General features: G+C 45.0%; 1 protein-coding gene across 1 annotated transcript in view; it reads left to right on the plus strand.

Moving 5' to 3' along the window:
• The window catches only part of GMPR (guanosine monophosphate reductase), a 42608-nt gene extending 18470 nt beyond the window's left edge, over positions 1-24138 (plus strand). The window contains exons 7-9 of the mRNA XM_053938534.1: positions 5040-5082; positions 11240-11399; positions 19193-24138. Of these exons, the coding sequence (XP_053794509.1) occupies positions 5040-5082; positions 11240-11399; positions 19193-19373 (384 nt within the window). The 3' untranslated portion in view covers positions 19374-24138. The remainder of the gene's footprint in view (positions 1-5039; positions 5083-11239; positions 11400-19192) is intronic.
• Positions 24139-27489: the final 3351 nt, after the last annotated feature.

Genomic DNA, 27489 nt, shown 5'->3' on the forward strand with positions numbered 1-27489 from the left:
GAGTGTTTGAGGTGACTGTTTTGAGCACAGCTGGCACATGAGCCACTTATGTTCTCGCTAAACTCTGGGGAAATAACAAGCCTATGGAGGAAAAAGCATCTGTCTGTATTGCCTGCTAATGGCAGTTTCCACTCTTGTCAGCAAGACCAGATTCACCTCAGAGAGAGAGAGTAAACTGGTAAGCATGGCCCCAGGCTGAGTTAGAGTGCAGTCTGCAGCACCCAAAGGTCCTGTGTGCTCAGGCACACACAGTCAGCATGTCCTGGCCGTGTCAGGCTGGCGCAGGCTCTGCAGGCTGCCTGCAAGGCAGCTGCTCCTGGGGGAGGGCGCAGGGGCTCACCTGTGTGCTGTGCTTATGGCCAGCAGCCTCCCTTCTGCTGCCCTAGGAGAGACCACACATTGGATTTTAGATCTGCTGCCAAGTTAAATCACTAGAAGGCCCTGGTTTCTTCGACCCAGTTGGGACTAGTATCCATGTGAGAAAGGAGTGTTGTGTTGTGTTGTTGAGGAGGGAGGTGAGAGGAAAACAAACTGGGGATGGGCAAAGGGTTTGACTGGACCTCTTGGAGTATAATGGAGCAGGAACATGTGTTACAGTGAGATTTCTCTTGTTCTTTATTGTTAATAAGTATGCAGTCCCTCCTGTCTGTGGCTCCTCTATATGAATTTTGCAGAAAAAAAAGAGAAGCAGTCTGTGATTTTTATTACTTGGGCAGTATTCTGTCTATAACAGACAGTAGAACGTGTGCAATAGAGCATGAAAGCCTCACTCATTACTGTGAAGGCTGGGTAAGTATAGGTGTCATCCTGGCAGTAGTGCTCAGAGACCCATCCTAGTTTTGCAATAATAATTTTCTGCTAGCAGCCCTCAGGAGAATGCTGTTGTCCTGATTTTACAAGAAAACAGGGAGTGTGTATTCAGACTGTTGAAAAATTAGATGGTACTGTACTGTATCTCCTTTCCTGCTTTGGGAATGGATCAGTTCTTGACTTGCTCAGGTTTCAATGATCCTGCACCTATCAACCCCCTGTGGGGGAATATAGGAGGGCAATTTGATACCTGTCTCCTACCAATATCTGGACTAAGAGAAATACCTTCAGCTGCAGCTGGGGTCTCTCACATCACTTCAGCTCAATTCTGTCACCTAATCTAAGAAGAGTAAAGCAAGGGTGAGGACATTATGCCTGAATTCTGGAGCATTCAGTTGGGTATTGTTGTATTTATTAGGGAAAGAAAAGGTTGGACTGCATGGTTGTTGCCAGATCTCTGGCAAGAATATCACGGAAGAGAGGTATCCTCATGACAGAAAAACACCATATGGCAGCAATTCTAAGTATAGAATTGGGTCTGGTGGCAACAAGTATATGTGGCATCCCTCAAAATGTCTCACTGCTGCCTTTCTGCAGATTGAAGAAGGGGCACACCCTACCTGAGCAAAAAAAAATCCCTACAGGCAGAGTATTACCACAGCTTTCTATGTATAGATAGCTGTATATGTATATCTACCCCAGGAGAAAATGTGTCCAGCAATTTTTGTTATGTTGATATGAAAGTAGAAGGAAAGATGTGGAAAGATTCAAAGCCTAGCAGCTAGCTTCATGTAGATTGTGGCTAATGGTGTGATATGGGTTAGTCCCTTGGGGTACTTTCTTGTAACCATTTCTGTTTTGTTCAGTACCTTCATCAAATTAACTCCTCATTCTTGTTATGTTGGTACAATTTCCATATGTAGGAAGTCTCGCTCTCAGAATGAGAAAGTGGTGGTGCTGAGCACAGTATGGGCACTGCAGAGAATACAGCATGACCGAACCCTGATCTTCAGGAGCTCTGCTAGGGTGGGAGCACAAACTGGGATTTTAAAAAATGTTCCTAATACTGAAGTTATCATGTATGATTTTTGGAACTGATTCGTTGACAGGGAAGGTGACAATTTTCAGGCAAACATGATAGTCCAAGTGAACACCTGGTGTCTGTCTAGTCATTTACACAGAGAAGTAGGAGGTGAAATTGCACCAGTTACTTTCCTCATGCTAAATTATCTGTAAGACTAAAACTCACCTCAGAAATTAATCTTTCATGACTCACTGAAAGCAGAGAGGAAACCCTCCATGAGATACAGGCATGGTTTCTGTCCCATGCTGTTTGTCTGGGAGCCAATAGTCTCAGTTTTCATTCTTGCTAATCCATTGGCCTTGAGAAAGTTCTGCAGTGAGTTACAGTGGAGGGGGCCTGCTGGAGATTTCTTGTAGGTCAGAGAACTCCTCTGCTGGACAGAGGCAGTCACGTATTCTAGTAAGCCAGCAATGTGGGCAATGGAAAGCAGCCCTGCATGTGTCCTCTCTCATGTGGCTATCATTTGACAGAGATCCCTGCTTCCCCTTCTCCCTGCCTGGGTGATAGGTCACCAGCATTTAGTGAAAAGAATGACTAAGGGCTTCTTCACCCAGCTACTGCCATACTGTCCCCTTTTCCACACAGAACACTTTCCACACAGAAACGTACCTGGTATATGTAGTTCAGAATAAAGCACTATATGTATTGTTTTTATTGCTGTATACGCCGCATACTTTATATATCTTCTGCATAATAAATAGCTATCTGTTTGCTGATACTGTAGAAAGCACTGGTTGTGCAGTTTATTGTAAAGGTTGTTTGAAACATAAATCAGAGTTATAAACTCATTATAAATTGCATTTATAATGTTCAACCAGTGTATACTGGTTTTCCATGCTGTAATTTTTTTCTTACTTGGGCTAAATTTTGTTGCTGTAAGATGGCTTATCTATATGGAGAACAAGACTCAGGACAAAACCATTACTTCAGTCACATTAAAGTAATTCTGTTGGGAAAGCTGCTTTCCCCCCATCCTTCTTCCTAGCACCCACTTGGCTCAGAATCGTGCTGTCTACAGGTTCCATGACCATAACCCTTTCCAGTAGTCTTACTTTGGTGTTATGCCACTTCTCCTGAATTCAGAGGCAGATTTTTACAGATAAATTTCCCCAGGGTTCTGAGGTAGAGGCTGAGCCTGCCGCAAACTCTGTAACTGAAGCCCAGCCATCTACAAGTCATTTTGAACCTAGATCCAGGGTTCAAAACAGGGTCCTGTTTGAACAAGCTGAATTTCAAGGGTAAGCTTCCAATGCAATGCAGCAGCAGAACAGTCTAACTTTGTAAACAGAGTGCCTGTTTTTTTCACATGGAATGAAGTGCTTTACTGCATATAGCTTTATTATATAGCATCTTCTGACATAACTGCTTAGTATGTTCCCTTTTTGTTTCCCTTTCTGTGAATCACTAAATTTACCTGCTTATCTGAAGTAACTGAAGACATCTACAGATAAAGAAGGACTGTGAATCATCACTGTCACTTCCTTTTATCTTAAATGGTAACCCATGAGCAAGTCTCTTAAGCTGCTCAGCATTTTGTAATTTGGTAACATTCAAAGTGATACCTTTTGAAGCTGGTGATTAATGGTTACACAGTAAGGCCCCCATCCTCATGGTACCTCTGAAAGCATGAAACCTTCGTCACTGCCACTGCTGGGTTAGTTATAAAAGTCAGATACTGAGCCACCCAAAACCAACTGACTGCAACCCACCTACCAGAGAGCATTCAAAGCCAATGTCTCTCAGATAGTAAGAGTCCTAAAACTGTTCTTTGAAGATTATTAGACTCTTCTTTCTACTGTGGCTCTTCCTCCCCTGACACATGCACTCACACCCTCCTCCAAGCTATGACAGACTTGTTAAAGGGAAACAATTGCACAAGCAGAGCCATTAAAAGGAGAGAGGGATTCAGCTGTCAGCCCAGCACTTATTCCTGGAGCTGACAGCAAGGGTGTCTAAGCTCAACAAAAGGCATAATGTGCTAGAGGTTATCAGCAAATGGAATAGAAGCCTTTAAAGTTCTACCAGGCACTGTTTGCAGTGGGGTGCCCTTTGAAAACCCACTCACTTTTGGATCCACCTGCTCAGTTTGTATCTGAATCCTTTTCTGGGCACACAGAGTTTCTAACCCCCAGCCCTGCTGCCAGCTGCCCATCAAAGGCAGCTCTGATGTGGCTGATGGAGGGGGTGTCTGGCTGTGCTCGTCCCAGGTCATGCTCAGCCACACATTTTTGCCAACAGGGAGGTGAAACAGCATGAGGTAGCCAGCCAGTCTGGGGGTAGCTTCAAAGGCAGGAAAGATGTTGGCAGTCTGCAATGGATCCAGATCATCAAAGGAATGGGGAGCTCTCCTGGTACAATGGCTGTGTAGACTAAAGGATCTTTCATCTGGTGCTCAGACCTTTACAAATCCTAAAGAGCCATAGCACATGATGACCTCTGCTGTGTGCCATTCCTTTTTTACAGCTCTATCATGCATACACAACCTCCCTCCCCTCAGCTGAACCCCCTTCATCAGCCACTGTATTGCACTGCAACTGAAATGTGTTGGTCTAAAATGCTAAAGGTCCAGAGTGCTGTTGCTTCCTTACCAAGACCATAGCAAACAGTAAAGAGTAGGATGAGAGGCTCATTTTTTTCACTTACTAAAAATTGTATTAAGTGGGTTTGTTAGAGATTATCAGACAAAAATCTAACATAACTGATGGTATATTCCCTCTTCCCTCCCACTGTGACCTTTTAATATATTGTAAACTGCTGAGAAATTGTTTTTAAATGTCTTCAGTGGTTTAAGGTAGAGGCTTGTGGTACCTCTGCATCACACAGCCTTACATTAAAATGGCAGGGGATGATTCAGATAATCAGAGGAGGTTTTGTTTTCTGGTTTCTGGGATTCGGAAACTTGAGGTCAGGAATTTGCATTGCTGCTGTTATCAGTGGTGTTACCAGTAGACTGTACAATAGAGTAGGTGAGCCTCAAGGAGGTAAGCAGTGGAAAGGATTATTTGGATTCTGTGAAAATATAGCCAAGATGATGCATCCCAAGTGCACAGTCAACTCTCTTGACATGCTGTTCTTGAGCAGGGGCCACAGTGCTGCAGGTCCCTGAGTGACCTTGCTGCCACTCACTTGTCTTTTCTTTGTACAGGACGGAGGATGCAACTGCCCAGGAGATGTCGCCAAAGCGTTTGGTAAGAACAGTGTGTTGTGACACCCTCCACGTATCTCCAGCGCCCCTGGCAGCAGGGATGCAGGAATCAGTGTGACCCTGAATGTCTAATCAGTTAGCAGGAGGTTAAGTTAGTCCCTGCATCTGACTCCGGTGAAATTAATGCACCAGGCATGAGTTTGCTCTTTGGAACAGACAGTCCAAATTCTGCCATGCAAAACGTAGAGTGGTCAAAGTGATATTTAGAAAGTATCTGCCAGGTGTGTATGAGATAGACCTGCTGGGAGAGTAATACGAAGAAAATTGATAAAGGTTTCTTCTGAGTAGGGTTCAGAGATGCGTGTAACATTGCCATATCTGGCTGACTTGAACCTTGAGTGGAAGAAGAGCTAGTGGAATGCATGTTGGACAGAAGAACAAAACAAAAAGGCAGGCCAGATCCCTGGAGATGTTCTTGGGATCAACTGTCCACTTGAAGAGATGAGATTTTATTTATTCTGTATCCCCTAGAGCTAGGCAGATGTCTGAAGCATCTAAGTTAATAATTAACAGATATTGCTTTCATGTAAGTAAGTTCAGTGAATTGCACCAGCTCTTGGTGATAGAATAGAGGATTTAATCTGTATGGTCTGTTGGGCATGAGAGTTATGTTGATATGAGGGGGTCAAACTCATGATCGTCACTTAGCCGTAACCTTGTTACAGCAGCATATGGGATGCAGGCACTAAATGCATCCTGAGATGCATTTATCCTTATCCTGAATACAGGATATTTAAAGGTATTTCCCCACCTCCCAGAATGCCAGACTCTTTGGAGGTGTCAAGTAGGGTAATGCCTGGAATACAGTGGGACAGCACAGTCTCTCACTGGGATTTCAGGGTGGTATGAAGACAAGACGTAGTGCATTATGATAAAGAATGTCTGCTTTGCAGGAAGCTTTACAAGTATGGAGAGTAGAGGCAGGCCTAAATTCAGATTACAGGCTTGCCAAGAAAACTCTAGGCCTGGAACTCGGCTTCTGGAAATGTTGAAACCAAAATCTGTCTTCTAAGTTTGCAGACAGCTACAGTGTTGAGACAGGTCAGACGACAAGGAAGACTTAATTAGAGAATTCTAAGGACAGCTGTGGAGTGATTGCTACCAGAAAGGAATGTGCTTGGTCATAGGATTTCATATAACCCTTGTGTTACCCAGTGGTGATGTGATGCAGATACTTCCAGCTGGGTGATTCTAACATAGCTGAACAGCAGCATCCACCCTCTTAGACAAGATTGTGTTAAAAAATGCTCAACCTCTCCTTAGCCCTCACTCTGACATAGTGCCTGCAGTGAGGTCTTTATTTTGCCTTTCTCTGGCTCCACAGCTCACCAAGTTCTTACTGGTGGTGTGGTCCTTGGGAGCTTGTGAACTGAAACTCTGACTTCACTGTATCCCTGGATGTCTGCATAGAAACCTGGCCTGTGGAAAAGGTCTTTCTTCAACAAGAGCATTTCCAGAAGTTAGAACAACAGTAAGCAACTTCACAGTGTTTCAAATGTTTTTCTTAGTAGTGTTTATTACAAGTCTGAAAGATCCCTGTAGTCTCTTTGGGCTAACTGAACCTGAACCTGCTTGAAACCTGTGAAGAGACACCTTCTCGCTTTGCTGTTCATCAAGACGTGCTGGGATTCATGGTGGTACATGTCTGAAGGCTGCCATGGGATTATCCCTTGGACAGATGAGCATCAGAAAGTTGACATTTTTTAGGCAGTAGTTGTACTTTTGATAGTAGCCCAGACAGATCAGTGTGACTGTGTGTCACAGCTACAGAGCTGGAAATGATGGAGATGACCCTGAGGCAATAAGCTTACAGTATCTGGTTATGTACACTTGAGGTAGACACACTGTGAACATCTGACAAGCTGGACCCAGATGTGCCTTTGTTAAAGGTATGTGGCAAAATAAGTTTTGAGATAACTTTATTACTATCAGTGTTTATTGAATGCTACTGAAGTGATTGGCTATCTGAGCTTTGTATGTATGAGAATGTAGCCACTATGCCCAACATTTACAAGTCAAAGCCTTGATACTGAATTGTCTGGCACAGACCTCTGTGCTTGAGTTATGTGAATATATTGGATAGCAGAGACCAGGTGATAAAACACCCAGTTCTACAATTTCATCTAGGAATGAAGGCCTGGACAAAGCATGGACAAGAGATAAGAAGAGGACTTCGGTTAAAGTAATTGTGCTATCTCTTTCTGGTGGATCACTGTAAAATCTTCATGGGATGGGATTATTCCCTATAAAGCAGTGACAGAGCACCTATTTGAATTATGGGAAGTGAGATGGAGTCCCAAATGTGAAGACAAGCACTGGTAAATGGCTAAAGATGTGACTGGAGGAGCCAAGTTCATGGAAACAGAAGGAGTAGATTGGATTAAGTGAGAGAATTGTGAAGAACAAAGGAATATATATGTTGAGAAGCTTTAAGGTGCACCTGTGACTTGGTGTCAGGACTCAGAGGCAGATTGGGCATTTTGACAGAGGGGAAACAGGGTAGAAGCCTATTTAAAAATGCAAGGAACAGGGAAGCACTGAAGATGAGGAACAGAAATGCTGGGAGAAACATACTTTGGGAGAGACTGCTGGAGTTCTGGAGCTGCTGGATGGGAACCTGGTATGCATTCAGTAAACTGAAGATGTCACTGCCATCTGGGTATTAGAGATGATAATGAAAAAGATGTAGGTTGATAGGAAAGAAAAGAGCTGTTTTGATGCAGGAATGAGAGAAAGCATGGAAGAAATTTCTGCTGGGCTCTCAAATGTTCATACAACTGAACCCTTGGAAAGGCTGATAACATGAACACATTTCTCAGAATGCCCCAGGGAGGCACTACTGTCTCCTTTTTTAATGATGAGAAGTCAAAGCACAGAAATACTAAGTTCAATTGCCTGAGGTCACATATATTTTTCTGACACAGCCAAGAAAGAATGTGCCTCTTGAATCCTATGCCAGCATCTTTAACACATTACAGCAGTGGTGAGAAGAGATGCAGGAGCAGGGAAGGAAAAGGAAGGAAAAATCATATGGAAAAGTCAACTGGGGACATATGCTAGTTCCAAATTATGCTAGATCACACTGGGTTTTTTTCCTGTTTTCAACAGCTGTGTGTGTACCTACTGCTGCAAAGGCTTCCTGGCTCTGCTGGAGCACAGGTGAATGTTAATTCCAGGGTAAGCTCTGGTCCAGGCAAACTTAGGCTGCATCTGCCTGGAGGGCTGCCCAGCTCACAAATCCAGGCCGACTCCAGCTGAATTTGTGCAGAGCCAAATCTGGTTATCAGTGACTTTGTATAATCAGGCATACAAAAGACATATGAGGGACTCTCTCCAGATCCAGCAGAACTGTGTGAGTGCTGCAAGCTTGGGCTGGCGTCAGCACTGCTATTCTGTAATGGCTTGAAAGAGGAGGCACTGTGAAATGCGAATGAGCAAAATCAGTCCAGATACAGCATAGGCCTCAAGGGGAAAGTCAGTGCATGGAAGTGGCATTGTGTAAAACCAGGACGAGTCTGGCCAGCTCTGGCTGAGCTACTGGGATGCTTGTGTGCAACATACCCCAGCACGTCCTGTGTTATCTAGGGGGTTGTTGACAGGTGTTCCCAGTCCCCTACAACCTAAAATAATGGCATGCTGTCAATCTGTACTTGAAAACAAAAGACTGCAGATGGATGTTGCAAACATCACCAGTGCTTCTGGTGGTTATACAAGCAAAACATGCATAAGTTAAAGACCATGCTAAAAACTACAACCTCCTGGTCAGATATTAACTGATGGAAAGAATGGAACAGACTTGAAACTTTCAGATATGTTTGCAACACTGAAGCATAAGTGGAAGGTTCTGGAGAACATTGGAAAAGTATATTTAATATGGGCTTGTCATTTCTGGAGCAGCAGGGCAGCAAGCATGTGTCATTTCAATGTTTAGACGTGCTGCATCTGCTGTAACACAGCTCCTCTCTTCTGGAATAGCTTGATGAATTATGTTGTAGTTTGCAAAAGTTACTCAAGTTGGATGAGTTTCAATCCTGTAATTCAAACATATTTGCTTCTCTCCCAAAAATATGCAGCCAAAAGGAAAATAATAAATAGGTACAGAAGTGCACAGGAACCAAAATTCTATGACTCTGAAGTGTAGTTTTCATGAGCCTTTTGCATTATTAATTTGAAGGCTGTAAGACCCACAACCAAAAATGGCAATAGAATTGGGGGTCAGGACATAACTATTGACATGGCAGAGTCCAGAATGTCTTTTGGCAGGCTTTTGACTTGTTTAAACGCCCTCTTTGCAGCCTTGACCTCAAATCTGTCCCTCCTTCCTTGTGTTTTCTTCTACCAATGAAGAAGACATAAACTAAGTTTCCCAGAGTGCTTATTTTTTGCAAAGATGGAGCAAGGTTGTGCTATGTAGCAACAGGAATTTGCCACCAGTAATTAAAAGATGAGTATTCAGTTTGTTTTTGGCAGGTTAACAGTAGTAGCAGACATGAGTCAAACCAAGACTTTGAAACTCAGCCATCTGAAACAAGAAAGCTCAGGAGAAATCTGCCAGGTAGCTGACATGATAGGACACCTGAATGGGTGCCTGGCTATAAATATTGCTTGTGATGTGCTTTGCACAAGCTTCATTTTTAGTATCTCCTTACCATGGACACAGTGTTCCTTTCAAGCAGCCACCAGGCAAAGGGAGGTGAGGTCAGCAGAGCAGCTGGTTAGCTGGGTACTCTGCCCCCAGGCACTGCTGCCAACTCTGCTCTTTGGCAAAGGGTTGGAGGGAGTAACTGGCACACTTCACCCTTGTCATGTGTTCTAAAATCAAAATATTCCCAACTTCAGGTTTGGTAGAAGCTGAGCAGATTTGATAGGGATTTCACTTACTTTTCAGATTTCAAGGTCTGGTACTATTGTTTGGATAGTGACAGAGATCAGACCAAATCCTAATGCCAGACTTACCTAGTCTGGGATCTCCCTAGAGTTCGGATGTGTTCTTAGGAGAACGGGTGTAGTTCAAGTTCATCTGCTTTCTGTGAAGTGTGGTTTATAGCTCAGTTCTTCTGCCAGTTCTGGGAAGAAGCTGAGCAGAGCTGAGCCTGTTGTGACACACACACATTGAAGAAGCAGAGAACGTGAGCAGGAAAATGCTTTGTTTCAGGGTTGGGTCACCACAGGCTCATAAAAGACTAAAAGCCAAACTTTTCCAAGCAAGACTAGATATGCCAAAATATCACAGGAGGAGCTGCTGGTGGAATAGTTCCAGCCCAGGTGGAAATATTGGAGATCACAGTACAAAATTGATTCCAAAAACCTTCTTCCTGATCTTAGCCGATTTCATGATTTGCAAAGCCAGAGGAGATAGACTGAACAGTCATGACTGAGTATTCAGTGTTGCTGTTCAGTATCTGGAACATATTTAGGAGTTGTAGCTATGGGTTAGATTTCCTTTGTGGTGTGTGCTGAGAACCATAGAACCCAGGGGTGATGGTCCTCGGCCCAGAATTTTAAAACTGGAACCAAACGCAAACCCATCCAGACATCTTTGACTAGGAATCATCCCGAACAACACTGAACACATACAGCTGATGGAGTTGAAAAATCCATAATTTCAGTGAAAAATCTGAATCAATCATTTTATGTCATTGTGGGGAGGATTACATTACATCCATGAGTCTGCTTCTCTTTAGGGTACATTCCTACTCACCCCTTGTGGCCTAGAAAGCTCTTGAAGTAGGAACCATCTTCTCCTCTGTACAGCACTGAGCTCAACAGGTGTGTTTAGGACTTCAGATTGCTGCAGTCACAGTTAATAAGGAATCATGCTCAGATACTATTATGAAGTAAAGGGTTGAAACTGAATTTGAAAATAAAAGACTGTGGGGTAGAGTAGAATAATCTATATCTTTGTCATTGTAACAGAAAAGGTTTTTTTTCCATTTAAAGTACCAGAGAAATACAATTCAGCCAGTGTCAGTTTTACAGTAAAGCTTTTCTTCCAAGTTTGCTGTGACTATTACAGGAGGGGACTCCATGCCAAACTATTAAATGCTGGCTATTGTTTCTGGAGATCACTGTGTTCTTGCTTTGGCTTTCACCTTCTTCTCCTTTCCCTGCTTTCTTACATGTTCCTTTGCTGATCACAGGAGCTGGTGCTGACTTCGTTATGATTGGAGGAATGTTTGCAGGCCATGACCAGAGTGCTGGAGACATTATAGAAAGGAATGGCAAGAAGGTGAAACTATTCTACGGAATGAGCTCTGATACAGCCATGAAGAAGCATGCAGGAGGGGTTGCTGAATACAGGTACAAATTCCACACAGGAGCAACTGCGGTGTGAGCCATCCATCCAGGAACTTTCGGAGCAGAATTGTGCAGAAGGAAACAGGCCTATGCTGCTACTCCCATTGAAGCAGCTGTTGCCTATACTTTTGACAGCAGATCTGAGGGAGGGATGACATCCAGAGGGAGAGAGGAATCAAGAGCTGGGGTTGGCTAGGTGAGAGCAGTGATGTTCACTCGTTTGCAGTTAGTGTGGTGTGCTGCACCAGTTGTGTGGTCTGGGAAGTCATTAGGCATTCTCTGACTTACTGCTCCTTCAGGATGTGTATGAACTAAATGCTGGAACATGACATACCAGGCTGCAGTTTCTGTCCCTCTGCTTGTCCACATCGGGTGCCTTCTTGGTGTAGGGATTCCCAGCTAACCCATATGCTCCCTTCTACTTGCAGAAAGTGGGTGCTGATGAACTGGTGAAGCTCAGCTGGGGTTTCTCCAGTACGGAGATGAAGGCCCAGAATCTCTGAAGCACTCTGTTACCAGCAGCAGCTCTGGGACTCCCTTCTGCATTTGTTGGGTTGTCTTCAGATGCAGCAGAAGCCTGCTGTACAGTTTTCCCACCCCTCTTTTGGTAGCAGAGCACCAGAGTAGTCTCAAATAATGCAGAATGCAGAAGCTTAGTTTTTGAGCTAAATCCTCAGGGGAGAGGAAAGGAAGATAGATCTTGCAAAGAAATCTGTTGACCATTGCTATTTTACTCTGGAAAGTGCTGAGAATTTTGACTTTTTGGAAAAGCAGATGACATCAGAAAACCAGTGTCTTTTCTCTTATGAGTGGCAGTCTTGGACAACATGGTTCTTACATACTTCATTAGAGAGTGACTCCTGTCTTACAGTAAACACTGGTTTATTGAGGGCTCCCTTTTGATTCTTCTCTGCTGGCATAGATTCAGGCTCTGGTCCCATCTGGTAAACTGCTGTTTGCAAGAGTCTCAGTACACCTGCAGTTCCAGCCAGACACTTGAGATTGATGGGTTTTGTTGGCCTCATCTGCTACAACCACTCCAGCATACAGGTTTTTCCCAACATGTCCAGTTGCTACCATGGGTAAGAGTTGCAGCTCTATGAAGGTGAGAGAACAGAATGTAAAGCAGAATGGGATCCACAAAACAAAATGGAATTCATGCTTTGACACAGAGACAAGCTGATAGATAGCAATCCCAGATGTCATGCTAGATAGAAGGATCATGGATCCTACCTCCTGTTCTCCACCCCAGCATTGACTCCTGTGGCAGAGTCTGCACCATAAAATTGTGCACTCATTCACATAGCACTTGTGCAAAGTGTAAAGTGGTAAAACTTAGCCTCCATCAGAGCATTTACAACCATCTCCTTTTGCTTAGATCATGGCATCACAGAATCCTTCGGGTTGGAAGGGACCTTTAAGGTTCATCTAGTCCAACGTCCCTATAATGAGCAGGGGCATCTTCAACTAGATGAGTTTGCTCAGAGCCCTGTCCAGCTTGGCCTAGAGTGTTTCCAGGCATGGGGCATCCACCAGGTCTCTGGGCAACCTGTTCAGTGTTTTTGCTTTCAAACACAACTGTTTATTTGCAGAAGAAAGAGCTGCACAAGATGTCATCTGCGTCTGAGACAAGCTGAAATGATGCATCAGACAGATGTGGTTGCATATCTCTGAGCTTTGATTCACTTTGGGTTCATATGCCACTCCCCAAAAGCAGTGCACAGTCTGGGAGCTCTTTTTTTTTTTTTTTTTTTTTTTTTTTTTTTTTTTTTTTTTTTTGCCCCCCAGCAAGTCTGCTTGTCATCAGAGGTGAAAGCAAGTCTGCTTGTCATCAAATGGTCTGAGTGGACAGCACTAATAAGTGTCTCATAATATAAAAGTGGCAGCTGCCAATTGCACACTGGTGCTAGCAACTTTTTACCTGAATGATCATTTCCTGTCCTGTGCTACCCTGTGCAGTCAAGCTGGAGTATGGGAAAGGCCTGATGCTGCTCAGGCATGTAGTTAATGGCAGGTCCCTGAGAGATCACTGAGCAGCCCAAGTGTGCTGTGTGGATCTCAGTGCAGCACAGTCATTAGGGCCTGGCCTCCACAGAGCTGTGAAATTTGTAGGAAGAGTTTGAGAAAGCCTAGCTGTACCAGGAGGACAAAGAACTAAGGCAGCTCTTAAATTCTGTTCTACCTAGTTAGGTGTGTGTGATCTGGCAACAAAATTTATTGCCAGCAGGAGAACTAATTGACACTGGTCCCTCTTAAAAATGACATAAAGTGCAAGTATCCTGTCTTGTAGGAGCAAAGGATGTACAGAAAGGTGCTGTATTTGGCTCAGTCTAGACAGACCTCTTGAAGTCATTATAGGCAATGCTATACAAATTTGGCTTGATCCATACCTGTATTTTGATCTGCATCCTCGATTTGAGAATTCCTTGGGGTTCTGAAACTCTCTCAGCAGCAAGGGAGCAGGAGCACAATCTGAAATTTTTAGTCCCGGTTGAGGTACTGCATTTCTGTGCCACTAACAGGTAGCATAGAAGTAGTTTCCCAGTCTACTGCTAGATACAACAGCTCCAAACACTAAATCTGTGAGCCTTGGCTCTTAACTAGGAAAGTGCTGATGCTCATCTTCACTCTACAGCCATGACACTGAGCTGGCTACCTGTACCAGCCTTGGGCTCAGTCTTCCTCGGCCTGTCCCAGCATGAGTGTCACTGTGGTTTAAAAATAGCAGTTGCTAAATCGAGCACTGTAAATGTGCTGGGCATTGAAGGGGGATTTGAAACAGCACAAGGTTTTCTTTCAGTTGCTCTTATAGAAAAAGTTACAGGAAGTTTAATCACTTTCTAGTTTAGCTGATGGCAAGCTTGAACCAAAAGGGTTCTTAGTCAGCATTTTAAATGCTGGATACCCCAGACTTGACCCAAACAGGTCAAGTCAGTGGGCCTCCTTTATATGTATTTAAAAAGCCCAGCTGTAAGTCTGTATTGGTGACCCAAATAAGCTGTTTTGTCTTAAAAAGAGCCTGAACACTCACAGTGAGCAGTGGGGAGCTCAGTGTGCTCAGTCCCCTGCAGAATCAGGGGATGTCATTTAACTTCATCTTCTCAAAATTACACGTGTTGGCTGGAGAACCTGAGCCTGCAGCAGTTACTTTAAAACTGACAGATAAGGTGAGATGGCTGTGGCAGGGAATAAAGTCATGAGAGTAATTGTTTTTATAATGAATATGTCAAGCTGATCCCATTTAATCTGTGTACTCACTTTCATTAATCTTATGTCATTTATATATTGGCTTATTTTTACATTTTCACCTCCATCCATGAGGAATATGGATCAGAGCTGGGGATTTCTGAAAGGCAATTTTTATGTTTCTTTTGTGGGAGAAGAGAAATAAGGCAAGCAGGGACTGAGTATGCATGCAGTATTGTTCAGTATGCATACAGTATTTGAGCCAATTTGTTTTTGTTAACCCTTTTGAAATTTCATGGGTTTTGTGTGAATGCTGCAGTTCTATTATGGCCTCTCAGCAATTCACAGCTGCTACTAAGCTGTGTTCGGGCACTTTATATTAACTGCAGGGTGAAATTTTGGCCACAGAGACAGAATAGCACCAACTGCTGGCTGCTGCTTACCATCTTGCATATCCCAAATGATAGCCTGGAAGATCTGCCCTCAGTTCCTCCATTTCTTATATGCCCCACTCAAAAGATTGCTTTATGCCAGGGCAACCTGACCCCTTTATTCTGACCCACATTTTGCTGGGCTGACAGAGCACCATCACACGTGCTTCATCCCATGCAGCCTGCCAGGATTCCCACCCACCACACACTTCCCTCCATGCAGCAGCCTTTGCTAGCCAGGAGGGGCACCACAGACCAGGCCCTGTGCAAAATGTCTGAAGCAAATAATTCTCCCTTTTTATTCAGTGGCTGGCAAGAGTCAGAGTTACTGCTGAGAGCATCTGAGCACACCTTTCCCAGCCACTGGGAGCCTCAATAGCTCTGTCATCACCTTTCTTTCTGAGAAGAGGTTACTTTTGGGTCATAACTCCAGGAGAGATGTCAGAACAGCAAAACCCTCAGCAGTTCCTGCTGACTTGCTTATGCAGCTCTCTGCCAAGTGTGCCAGCTTTTGTGACAACCCATGTAATCCATTGTCACAGTTTATCCCGGCAGGCAGCTAAACACCACACAGGCACTTGCTTACTCCACCCCCCAGTGGGATGGGAGAGAGAATTGGGAAAAAGCCAGCAAAATTCATGAGTTGAGATAAAGACAGTTTAGTAGTACAGAAGAAGAAGGGATAATAACAACAGCAATAATAATATACAAAACAAGTTATAGACAGTTTTTCACCTCTTGTTAACCAATGCCCAGGCAGTTCCTGAGCAGTGGCCCCAGCCAGCTTTCCCCCTTGGTTTATATACTGAGCATGTTGCCATATGGTATGGAGTGTCCCTTTGGCCAGTTTGGGTCAGCTGTCCTGGCTGTGTCCTGTCCCAATTTCTTGTGCTCCCCCAGCCTACTTGTTGGTGGGGTGGTGTGAGGAAGAGGAAAGTCCTTGACTTGCAGTAACCACAGCTTGGCAAAAACTAAAACTGGTGTGTTGTCAACACTGAGGGCTGTCCACAGGACACAGTCCCTTTACAGCTGTCCCTGTTCTGGCATGAGTCACAACAGGAACTACACTCCCTTTGGGAGTGCACACCTTTGGCAAGGACCACCGCCTTTCAAGGGTGCCTCTAGCTGCACATCTCCTCAGGTGTGTCCAGGTGTGTTTCCTCTCCCAGTGGCCACTGCTGTTTCATAAAACACTTGAGCAGAGGTGTCATGTGCTTCTGTGACTTGCTGTAAGTTTCGTGGCTCACACCATTTTTGGAGCCAGGTGGAACATTTTTGGAATTATGCAGGTCATGGCCTTCTCCCACACAGGTCACACTGGCCCCCCATGTCACCTGAACCCTACTGTGTTTGCCGAGTACAGCCCCCGTGTGGGTGCTGGTGGAAGTCAGCTGGGTGGAAGTCATCACATTGGGCGCTCATGAATGTACTAACAGGGTGTTTGGACATAAATAATTTGGGCATGCATGAATAAACTGATTGGATGGTTATTGAAAAATTATTGGCCATTCATGAATGAATTAGTTGGGCACTCATGCATTAATTTATTCAGTGCTCATGCATGAACTAATCTGGCACTCACACAAGAACACAGCAAGTCCAGCAATTTATGGCCTATACATCACTCCTCGGGAAGGCACGTATTGGGGAACTCTTAGAAGGTTAATCCAATATGAACTCTTTGGACATCATCACAGTCTTAATGTACCTAAGTTAAAAACTCCATTTTTCCTCCCTGTGGACCAGCCACTAGGGATTAATACTGTAGCAGTACACTTACTAAATGTCTCTCCTCCATCCTGAGCACTGTGTTAAAGGGTGGTTAACATTTGGTTATATACCCATATGGATACAGATCCCACCCCGGGCCAGACTACAGCAGTTAATAGTGCACCAGTTTGTGCATACGTGTAGTAAATTTCCACCCACGCTTCCCTGGGAACCAGATGACTCCTCAGCTCAGTCTGAGCAACATGTTTTGTCTTAAAAACCCCTTTCCTCTGGGGACAAGACTATTGGGGTTAATGTTAGCACAGCTTGAGTATATATTAATCAGAAACTTCATCCCCTTATCCCTGTGGACAAGGCTGTGGAGTTAATCTCTCACCTCTCTTCTAGCGTGTTTTCCCCAGTACAGTATCTGCAGTTTACTCCTTGATCAAGAGGACATCCCACCAGCTCATCAGCTGACACTTTGAGGAGCAATAGCAAGTGTTTATCTGTCAGATCTTTGAGGCTGTGTCATTAGGTGTTTACCAGTTTTGTAGATCTTAGTTTCCAAAGTCTAAACTGGCAACCCACAAGCTTCAGCTTCCTAACATCATCATAGCCACTGCAGGAACATCTAGGGGCAGTGGCTGTAACCATCACCCATTCCTGTAATTTTTCACTGAAAAAAGGACCACCAAGTGTTCATGCTCATAGGAGCAACATGGAACTTATGACCCACAAGATGCTCAAGCATTAACAGGGAATTTACATTTGAACTGATGGTGCATTCGTGCATCAGCTAATTGACCTCTCATGCATGAACTGAATGGGCGGCCATGCATGAATACAGTAAACCCTGCACTCCTTGCCCAGAACAGCACGCAGAGCTATTCAGCTGGCAGGATGTGGTAGAATTTGCACTGGTTTCTGCAAATCCCAGATATGGCACTGTCTCTCACAATCTCGCAGGAAGCTCCCTGGAGCCTGAGCTCAACCTCCCAACTTTGACTGGAAGAGATGATTATGGCCAAAAGCAAGGAACAGTGGCATGAGTGTCATTTCATGGGTCCAGCCTTTTCCTTCTGGCACTGGAGCTGAAAACAAAAGCCTGGGAACTCCCAGCAGTGCAGGCCATACAACAGACCCTTAAGCCCTGTGCAGTCTGTGAGATGCCAGTGGCACATCCATCTTCCATTGACCACTCACTGCGGTGTTTATTTAAGGGTTTCAAGAAAGAGTCAATTACTCATCAGATGTAGGGAGATTAATCATGGCTCCTTACTCACATGGCATATCAACGCTTCGCCTTCATTGTCTCCCTAGGGCTGTGACCTCACATTTAAACTAACAGGATGAAATATAGCCAGGCTCACACTGAAGTACCTTCACATAGCAGCTGTTGCTGTTGTTAATGATTCACAAATGGAGCCCACAAACAGACATACTCTTTCTTGTACTATCCTCTGGAAACTTTTAAGGAAGAAGCAAATAAAGCCACATTTAGAACAATGACAGACCACTGCCATGATTTCTGCCTCCATTTTGTAGGGCAGAAGGAAAGAGTCTCCTCTTCTCTCCACATCTGTCTTAGACCCTCCCTTTCCAAGGCTTGCCTTCCCAGAAGAGCCAGTGTGCCAGGCAGAACAAGCTTACTGTAAAGTATAGTGGGATCAGCTGCTGATTAAGGGTCTCTGCTACAGAAGGGATTGCTGAACATGGGGCTGGAGAAAGCTGGAGGAGGAGTATAAGTTATTTGCCTGGATTCTTCCATCTTCTTCCGTCTTCAGATGTGCTTTTTGGGAGCAGTGCAGTCTGTGCTGGCATGCACCAGCACTTGACAGTATTCACAGCACTGGTATTTTTCTGGCCTTTTTGCCTGGCACTGAATTGTGCAAGATCACCTTTTAGCTTCAAGGAACAGCTGTGCAGCAGGTTTCTGTAACAGGTTTCCTACTCTCTGTGAGCTCTGGAGAATCACAATGTAGGTAGGAGACAGCCAGAGCACTTCCATCTGTGTCTGATCAGTAACTCAGGACAGAGCCCAGGGGCTGTGAAGCCTCTGTAGAGCTGTGCTGGGTGGAGCACAACAGCTCCAACATTTTTCTGTTTGAGTCTGGCCATTCCTTACACTTTAAAGCTTGCAGCTCTCACAGTCAAATTTTTCAATAAAGCTGTATGTTCCACTTGCTTATAGGCAGATGGTAGAGGGGAGGAAGGGGCAGATCTGTAAATAAACTCATGGGATATTGGAGCATCTACAAGATCTGTCTGCTTCTACTTCTCAGTGTTGGTGGTGAGTGGAGCTGAGGTGTTTCAGTGCTTGAGAGCACCAAGCAGCACCAAACAGCAAGCAGTAAAGCTGGGGGCACATTTGTAAACTGCAGCCTGCAGAGTTAAGCTCCACATTGCTCTGTTATACACACTCATGTTTTGCATCCAGATGAATGCAGTGATTGATCTCTTCTCCAGGGCTTCAGAGGGCAAGACTGTGGAGGTACCATACAAAGGGGATGTGGAACACACCATCCTGGACATCCTCGGGGGGCTGCGCTCCACCTGCACCTACGTGGGAGCTGCCAAACTCAAGGAACTGAGCAAGAGAACGACGTTTATCCGGGTCACCCAGCAGCACAACGAGGTCTTCTCCTAGCCTAGGCCTGGGGGGCTGGAGAGAGGGCTGGGAGAAAAGAGCAGGAAGGGCTGCTCTTTGCTTTCTCCTCCATGTTGTGTTAGTGGCAAACTTCCCTCTCTGTCTCTCTCAGAATGGCAGTGTCATAGCCATTGGCTATGGCTGGGATTTGGAAGGGGAAGGTCATGCACATTAACACAGTGCCATTGATTCAAAATGCAATAGCCTCATATTTTATCATTGTGCCTATTTTATTTTTTAATAATTTCTTCACCTGGTTTTCCTCCCCTCTGATAAATAGCTGCTGAAACCTCAGTTAACAAGGAATTGGCTTGTACAGACATGGCTGTTAACGCCTGCACAAATTCAGACATTCCCTTTTAAAAGACTGACCTGTCAGCTACCACCACTTTCTGGCAGTGCACCTTTCAGAAATTGCAGGCTGGGAGAAAAAAAGATGCAAGGAATTGCATAGAGAAATAAAAAAATCAAATTCTCTTCATCTTTTTTTCTGGCTAAAGAATGGATATTATGGCACAGCTGCCAGCCTGCAAAGCATCAGAAGTGGATGGTAGATGAGGCCTGGCTGCTGGTGACATGTGATGCTAAAAATGCCAGATCTTTGTCACTTTAAGTTCACAGCGCTGATGTTGCTGTTCTTACTTAAACCTCCCTATTCAATTGACTTATCCCTTCAGAGAAGTGGGCACTGAATGTAGCAAAACTGTAGCCCCCTCACATGGGGGATGGCCCCCCTGTCCCCATGTGAGGAGATCATTCAGGTGATCACTTTTCAGAGCTTGCCTGCTTTATCATAAGTGCAGTTATTGAATTACCTGGGTTCCTGCTTTTACCTGCTCTCTGGGAACAGGTTTTTAAGACATGGAAACTCAGCAACCCTGTAACCCTGACAAGGGAAGATGATTCTTTGTAGCCCTGTTCCCTTGCCTGCTCATATCCATTTAGCAAAGTTGTAAAAATGCTGTGCATTGTCTGTGGCCAGGTGGAGAAGGCCGGAGGGATCAAATTGCCTTCTGGTTATGTGGTACCACTCCTTTGCAGTCCTTGACGGCATGTAAAGCAGTCCATCCTATAAAGCACGAGAGAGCTTTTGGCAGAACAGCCTGGTTGATTGCAAGACACTGTCAGGCTGAGATGGAGTTAAAGTATTTGCTCATTTGCTCTAAAGGCAGTAGTGAATGTTTGAGACTCTGGGTAACACTTCAATAAAGTGTAATGGCCTGATAATTAATTGATAAATCACAATGAAGATTTCTTTGGAAATACACATTGCATCCACATGAATACCACAGTAGCTTGATATGATAAATGATGTAAAAGTAAGCACCAATGAATTAGTAATGCTTGGCCACTTACTTTAAACTGCTGCTGAGATCATAATGTGGCTAGTGTTACTTCAGTACTTCAGACTCTTACTTTCCCCTCCTGTAGACATCTGTGGAAAGAGGCAGGTTTCCTTTGAAAAGCAAAAAAGTCATTTGTAGGAAAAGGAATAGCAAAGAGAAACTCTGGAATTAAACTCATACTGCTCAAAAAGCCAATCACAGGGACTGGTACAATTGACCATGCTGAGAAGCAAATCCAGGCCACAAGCTGATCCCTGGTGATTTTTAAGTGTGTTGTGCACATTAGGAAAAGCACAGGGTATCTTCTAAATTGCCTGGTATTTTAAATGTCTTCCATTTAACATGTAGGATGTACTTCTTAATTGTGGGATGACCTCTTCTTCTGCTTTGGAAGAGGATGAGGGCCTTGATGTGAGCAAAGGTTGTGCTTGTGCTGGCTGCAAGGACCATTTTGTCTTGCCCATGTATCATAAAGGAATGTGAATGCAGAAGAGAATCAGGCCCTGTGAATCCAGGCCCTGATCTCTGTTCCCTCCAGCCTGGAAGCATCATGTTAAGAGAATGCCAGGCTTCTCCACCACAGAAAGGGCCACCTACTGCTCTCAGCTGCACTAGGCCCAGAGCAGGGGCAGTTTGACCTCTCTGCATCAGTACAGCTGTGGGACAACACTGTTCCTCTATTTATGTCATGTAAAGGGGAAGCAAATGGACACCTCTGTCAGGAGTGGGGTTGGACCACCATGGCCCAGGCCTGACCACAGGTGTGTCTCCACACTGGTGCCTTCACATGTGGGAAGTGCAGCACTCTGCTGGTCTCATGCCCACTCTCACTAGCGCTTTTCTACTTTTTTTAGCTACATTTCTAAGTGGAATTTAAGAAATACATATGCATATAAGAAAAAAAAAATTATATATTTGTAAACATTTTGTAAAAGATCATGCACACACCAAACCAAGGAGCTTCATGATGGCCTCAGAACAGTTACTTTTCCAAAGGGCAGGTGCTGGGGGCAAGGGGCGGCTGCCTCTACAAGTGTGGCAAACTCTTCCACCTTCTTGCCTTCCCCTCCTGCACGTACTTCTGATCAGTGACTAACAGGAGAGGGGTAGGCTATTCTTAAGCTGTCCCTATAATTCTTCAGGCTGTGAATGACATTGATGCCATGAATAGTGACTGATAAATTTTGATGTTAGGTATTTGGTTTTCTGAATAGCAGATATTACCATTGTTTTGATAAGCAGCAGCATGTTTTCTTTCGTTTTCTTCTCTCCAAAAATGAGCAGGAGAGAGAAATGAGATGCAGAAAGGCTGAACTGGTGGCATGTCTGCATCTCGCCCAGTTATATGTGAATTTTGTTCAGGAATAACCCTTAGCTATGTCAGTGCTCATCATTGACAATGTACCTGTGCAGCTCTGAGACAGGCTGGAAAATACAAAAAAAAAAAAAAAAAAAAAAAAAAAAAAAAAAAAAAAAAGAAGTGCTCGAGTCCCCCTTTAACACCTATTCCTGTGCTGCAGTCATTGTCCTGATCTTCACTTAGCTCCAGGTCCTGTACCTGCTCAAGCCTGTTGCCACTCCCACAAGGAACTGAGGAACACACTTTGTCTGGCAGGATGGTCCAAGTCAAGACCACAACCACTGACAAATGCCATGTGCCATTTGTGGATCTACCTCACCTGCACATCTAACTGGGTTCTTTGTAACTTGGTGTCCTTTTGTGGGAAATGAAGTTTGTAAGTGCTTAATAATGCTTAATGTTGAGTGATTCTGCATAACCAGGTCTTCTTTAACCCTACACCCCAACCCCATCCTGTCCAGAGGAATGCTGTGATTGTGACAGCCTGTACTGTAGGCTAGGGCCATACCTTCTTCCCCCAGCCAGGCAATTGCTGAGCTCCCAAGAGCAGTGTTGAGGTTCCCACTGGCTCCACAGCAGTGCAGCTTAACATACCAAAGACCTACAAGTGGGGAGCAACATTATGTCATTAAGCAATCCCTGCTAAGCATGTCTGCCTGTGGCTTCTTGAAACATTAGGACACCTCTAACACCCCCGGTGCTCCCAGTGCTGCTCTGGGGTTGCCTTGCTGCAGCACATTTTGCAGGGTGGGCTCCTGCCCACAGAGCCTGGTTACCAGAACTTGGGAGGGAAGGGCTCGTCACAGGAGCAGCCTTGCTCACTCCCCAGTGACTGTGTGGTGGCTGTGAGGAGTGCATTGTGCACATGGACGCTTCCTTGTTGGTGTGATCAGTTGCTGAAGGGATGGGCCTTGAGCCAGCATCCTGACAGGTGCAAAACAAGCCACGAAGGTCTCCATTCTCTGGGAGAAACACATTCCCATCTGCTTGTTGGAACAGCCAGTCCCCATTGGCCATGGGGCAGGGGCTTCAGCTGTGCTTTGGTGCAGCTTTCTTCTCCTTTAGGGCATGGTGGGGTTGAATGTAGGATGAGGACACCCTGTAAATATAGAGAGTTGTAAGCAGGACCAGAAGAAACCTCTGTTTGCCTTTGGGTGAGCTTTTCCCGTATAAAATGTGCCTGTCTCTTCTTTCAGCTAGTCAATAGCAGGGGTAGAAAAGATGGGCCTAAGGAAGAAATGTGGCAGCTGTTGGCCAAGCCCCACTGTGTTGGGACAGGTGCTTTCAGTCAAGGACATGATGAGAGTTTGAAGCTTTTCTGAACCAAGCACTCCCTACTTTCTACCTGTTGAACTCCACTCTTGTGACAGACTTGTTGCTGCAGCTTTCTGCCGCTGTATGTACAGTGTCTACCCATCACCATCTCACATTCCCCACCGGGGGATGGTACTGTTTAGTTGCTAATACCAGTTTTACACCAAAACTTCTCTTTTGGAGCCAGGAGGGCTTTTGCAACCAGTGCCAGATTTGGCCTTGTGTAGAAGAGAGGCAGAAAAAAAAGCCAAGGCCCAAGAACAGGAGTTTCCCCTCCACAGCAGCCAAGGCCAGCAGGTGGGAGTGGGACAGCCCTTCCGTGCGGGCTGGGAGCTGCCAGGGGCAGAGGGGTTGAAACATGTCTTGAGTAGATGCTGGCACAGCTCTGCACTCAAGACAGACTACCCCCTGCAGCCTTAGCTTCATTTGTGGTCACCCAGATGCTTATGCGAGCCCTCCCCAACATTTATTTGACCCAGTGTTAGCTGGCTAAAGTTTTCATACATAGATCAACAGTTTGTAGTCCATAACTCCCTGGCGTTGCCTGTGATAACTGTGAAGCGCTTCTGTGTCATTGGCCAAAAAGCTGATGGGCTTTCAGTGTTTTGCTGCCCTGCTCAGCCCTGCTGAGATGGTGATGAGAGCGCTGCCCCCCCTTCCCTCTGCTGTGGCATCCCCATGTGCACGGCCCAATCATCCCAGCTGTTCCCAAGTTTTTGTTATGCAATAAAGAGCTTCACCCTGACGGGCTGCAGAGCATTTTATGGCCATGGGTGGGAGGGTACAGGCGCCTTTGGGCAAAGAAAAGCCAATGCTCTCAAATGCATTGCCAAGGCGGGGCTGGGGGGGGATGGGTCAGGGAATTAAATGGGGCAAATTATGTCCCTAGGAAAGCTCTCTCCCCTTCAGTCATAAAAGACAAAACACGCATTTGCAATTGGCACTGTTATTTTATTAGTACGAGTATACTGAAACAATAAACTTGTACTGGTATACAGACAATTTCTTTAAAACAATTTTGTTCAAATTTTGAATCAAACATTGTTTTATTATAATAATGAAATAATTTCTACCTAGAAAACCTGCAAGCACCATCAAAGAAAGGGACCATAAAATTCAATAAACAGACGCGAGTGTATCCTACAAATAGACACACCACCATTAGAAAATAGAATATGAATTCTTCCATTTTTTTTAATATTTGTTTTAAAAAAGCTAGTGCAAGTACAATATTTTACACTGGAATTACAGAGAGTATGCACGCATATGGAAAAAAGTTCTCCTGTCACAATAAAAGCTCTTAACTATGTCTGTATGCACTTAAAATCTTCTCCTCTTTTCAATAAGGTGCAAAACGTTATTCCCTCCCTATTTTCTCCTTTGTACTGGCCATGTCAGCTCAATTTCTCCCCAACACAAAGCTGCGATATCCCTTTTACTGGGCCTACACTAGGAACTACACTGGAAGTGTGATTTGCAACAACCCTCATTAGTAATACTAGACAATTAAAAAAAAAAAAAAATTTACTTTAAAAACTACTGATGTTGAATGGCTGGACCTGACCCCGGCTCGGCCAAGCGCCACTGCCAGCTGCTGCCGGGAGTGGTGACATAGCTAGTACAAAATGGATTTCAGTAGCTCACCCAAACTGAAAAAGGTTGGGAAATTCCCCGACCCCCACTTTTGTAACACTGCAAAAAGAACAGTGTTCAACAAGTTAATACATTATAAAAAAAAAAAAAAAAAAAGGAGCAAATACATTAGTGAGTTTCAACATTAGCTGACTGTCGTGAAGAGTTGCATCTATGCCTTACCAGATTAGTAACTTCGCGAAGCGCCTGGCCGTCCGAGCCACCTGCAGCCACCCCTGGCCCATTTTTGCCCTCAGCTGCCCAGATCCAAACCCAGTGGACTGGAACAAGAATTCTGCAGAGCTTGTTCGACGGGAGAGTACCTGGGTCCTGGACTTTTGAAGCAAACGCCAGGGTGGAATCCCCTCGCCAGCAGGTGTGAAGGGGCAGACCCTGCACTGCCGGTGGAGCAAGTGGCCTCACCCTGGCTCCACCCTGGCTGAGGATCTGGGCCCTGAAGTTTCTGCCCTCTCCAATTCCGTGGTACAGCAAGGACAGCTTCAACAAGTGACTCCGCTCGCTGCAAACAACACTTCCAATGCACACCTACTGCGTGATCGAGGGAAAGGGCTCAGGAGCTTTAACTGCTCAAAATAGAAACTAACAAAAAAGAAACAACCTTGGATGAAGCCTCCATAAAATCCTCAGTGGAAGACTTGCGTCCTTTCAGCTAACAAGAAAAAACCTACAGAACTCTTAGAGATGGTTATTGTATAAATACTACCTGTTGGCTGAATGCACTTCACCGAAACACAACTGGGGCTGGTTTCTGAGCACCCAGGGGTCACTTGCACAGGGCAAGCATTCCCACCCCCTGTGCCTGCAGGAGCTGAAGCTTGGGTCACCTCCGGGGAGGGGGATGGGAGCAGCTTGAAACTTTGCCCTCTCCACCCTGCCTCCAGCTGCCAGCTGCCCAGCTCAATCTTTGGACAGGAAAAGGATCCTCTCTTCAGAAACTGCTTCAGGATCCTCTCCTTTTGGCTTTTGAAAAACATCAGTCTTGCCATTGCTCAAGACCGTCACTGGAACCATGTGACCAGCTGCTCCTGGCGCTCTGGCAGCAGAGGTGGGAGAGCCGGGCAGTGACAGGGGCTGGAAGGCTGGGCCGCCTCAGATACCATTCTGCTGCTAGTGCTGGGCAAGGATACCTTGTTACAAGCACTTCTAGCTCAGGGTTGAACTCTTTGGATTTCATCTGGACCAGGAAGTGCTGAAAAAATGTGGAACAGCATCCCCAGAGAGAGAAAAAAATGGGACCAAAAGGCCTCAGGTGGAAACTATGCAGGTTGTGCTCAGCCGGCAGCAGCTCTCAACCCGAGGGCTGCCAGCACCAGCAGGGTCCCCACAGTCGGGCCAGCCGGGCCTTGCCTGCCCAGGGCACGGCCAAGGCCTCCCTCAAAACCAGCCTTGACCTCTGGGCTGCCACGGGCTCCCTCAGCACAGGCGGAAGAGACTTAAAGCCAAAATACAACTGGAGAGTGAGACTCTCATTTTGCACAGTAGCCACCCTTCAAAGTGCCCGGTAGCTGCACTCAGGAATTGCTGCTCCAAGGTGTATTTTCAGCACAGGAATAAACAGTGTGACTCCATTCCCCAGAAATGGGACCCATGTAATATGAACAGAAAATTAAGCACAGTTGTTCTTTAAGAGCCTTTTAAGTAATAATTCTTCCTGGCCAGAGCCAATACAAATCAGATCATCTAGACATGACATTTTCTATATACAAAAAACATGTAACTTTCAACCTTTCTCTGCTTTTGTATTTAAAAACTTTTTTTTACAAACAAGGTATGAAACTCACTGTTCAAACAGAGCCATCTCTTTTTCAAACACTGAATGAATCATTCCAACATTCATTTTTCTTTTGTGCAATTTTTTAAAACATTACCTGTACTCCTCAATGTGAGTGCTTCAAAAAAAGTTTCTATTTTTAATAAGCTTCTCAAATTAGGTTTACATCAAAAAATATTCCCACAAGGTATAGTGCTACAAGAAAAGATCCTATCAGTAAAGGTAACACATCTGAAGCGAGGTCGTCTATGTAAAAGAAATTGAACTCTGGAGTAGAGGTGTGCAATGCGTTTGGAATTTCCCTATGGGCACAAAGCAAGGCTGTCCTCAGGACAGGGAATCAAGTGGACATGTAGGCATACACGTTAAAAAATTGCACACATAACTTCTTTGTGTGCAAACAGACACTTCTGCCTGGGGGTGTGTGTGCACATAGGCATATCTGCATCAACAAATTCTCATTTTGCTATGTATTACAAGATTTGGGAGAGTGGGAGGGTTGGAAGAACCAGAGAAAAGGAAATTACTGCCTCCACTCTGGTGGTATGTTCCCCTTGCTTTTCACATCAGCACTGGCCAGAGGCCACATGGACTCTGCTGCTACCTGTGATGATGGGGAGGGAAGAAATGGAAACTACGAGTGCATATCCCATTCTGCCATTTGTCAAGTTT

This window comes from Vidua chalybeata, chromosome 1 (genome assembly GCF_026979565.1).
Source record: "Vidua chalybeata isolate OUT-0048 chromosome 1, bVidCha1 merged haplotype, whole genome shotgun sequence".
Taxonomy (NCBI): Eukaryota; Metazoa; Chordata; class Aves; order Passeriformes; family Viduidae; genus Vidua; species Vidua chalybeata.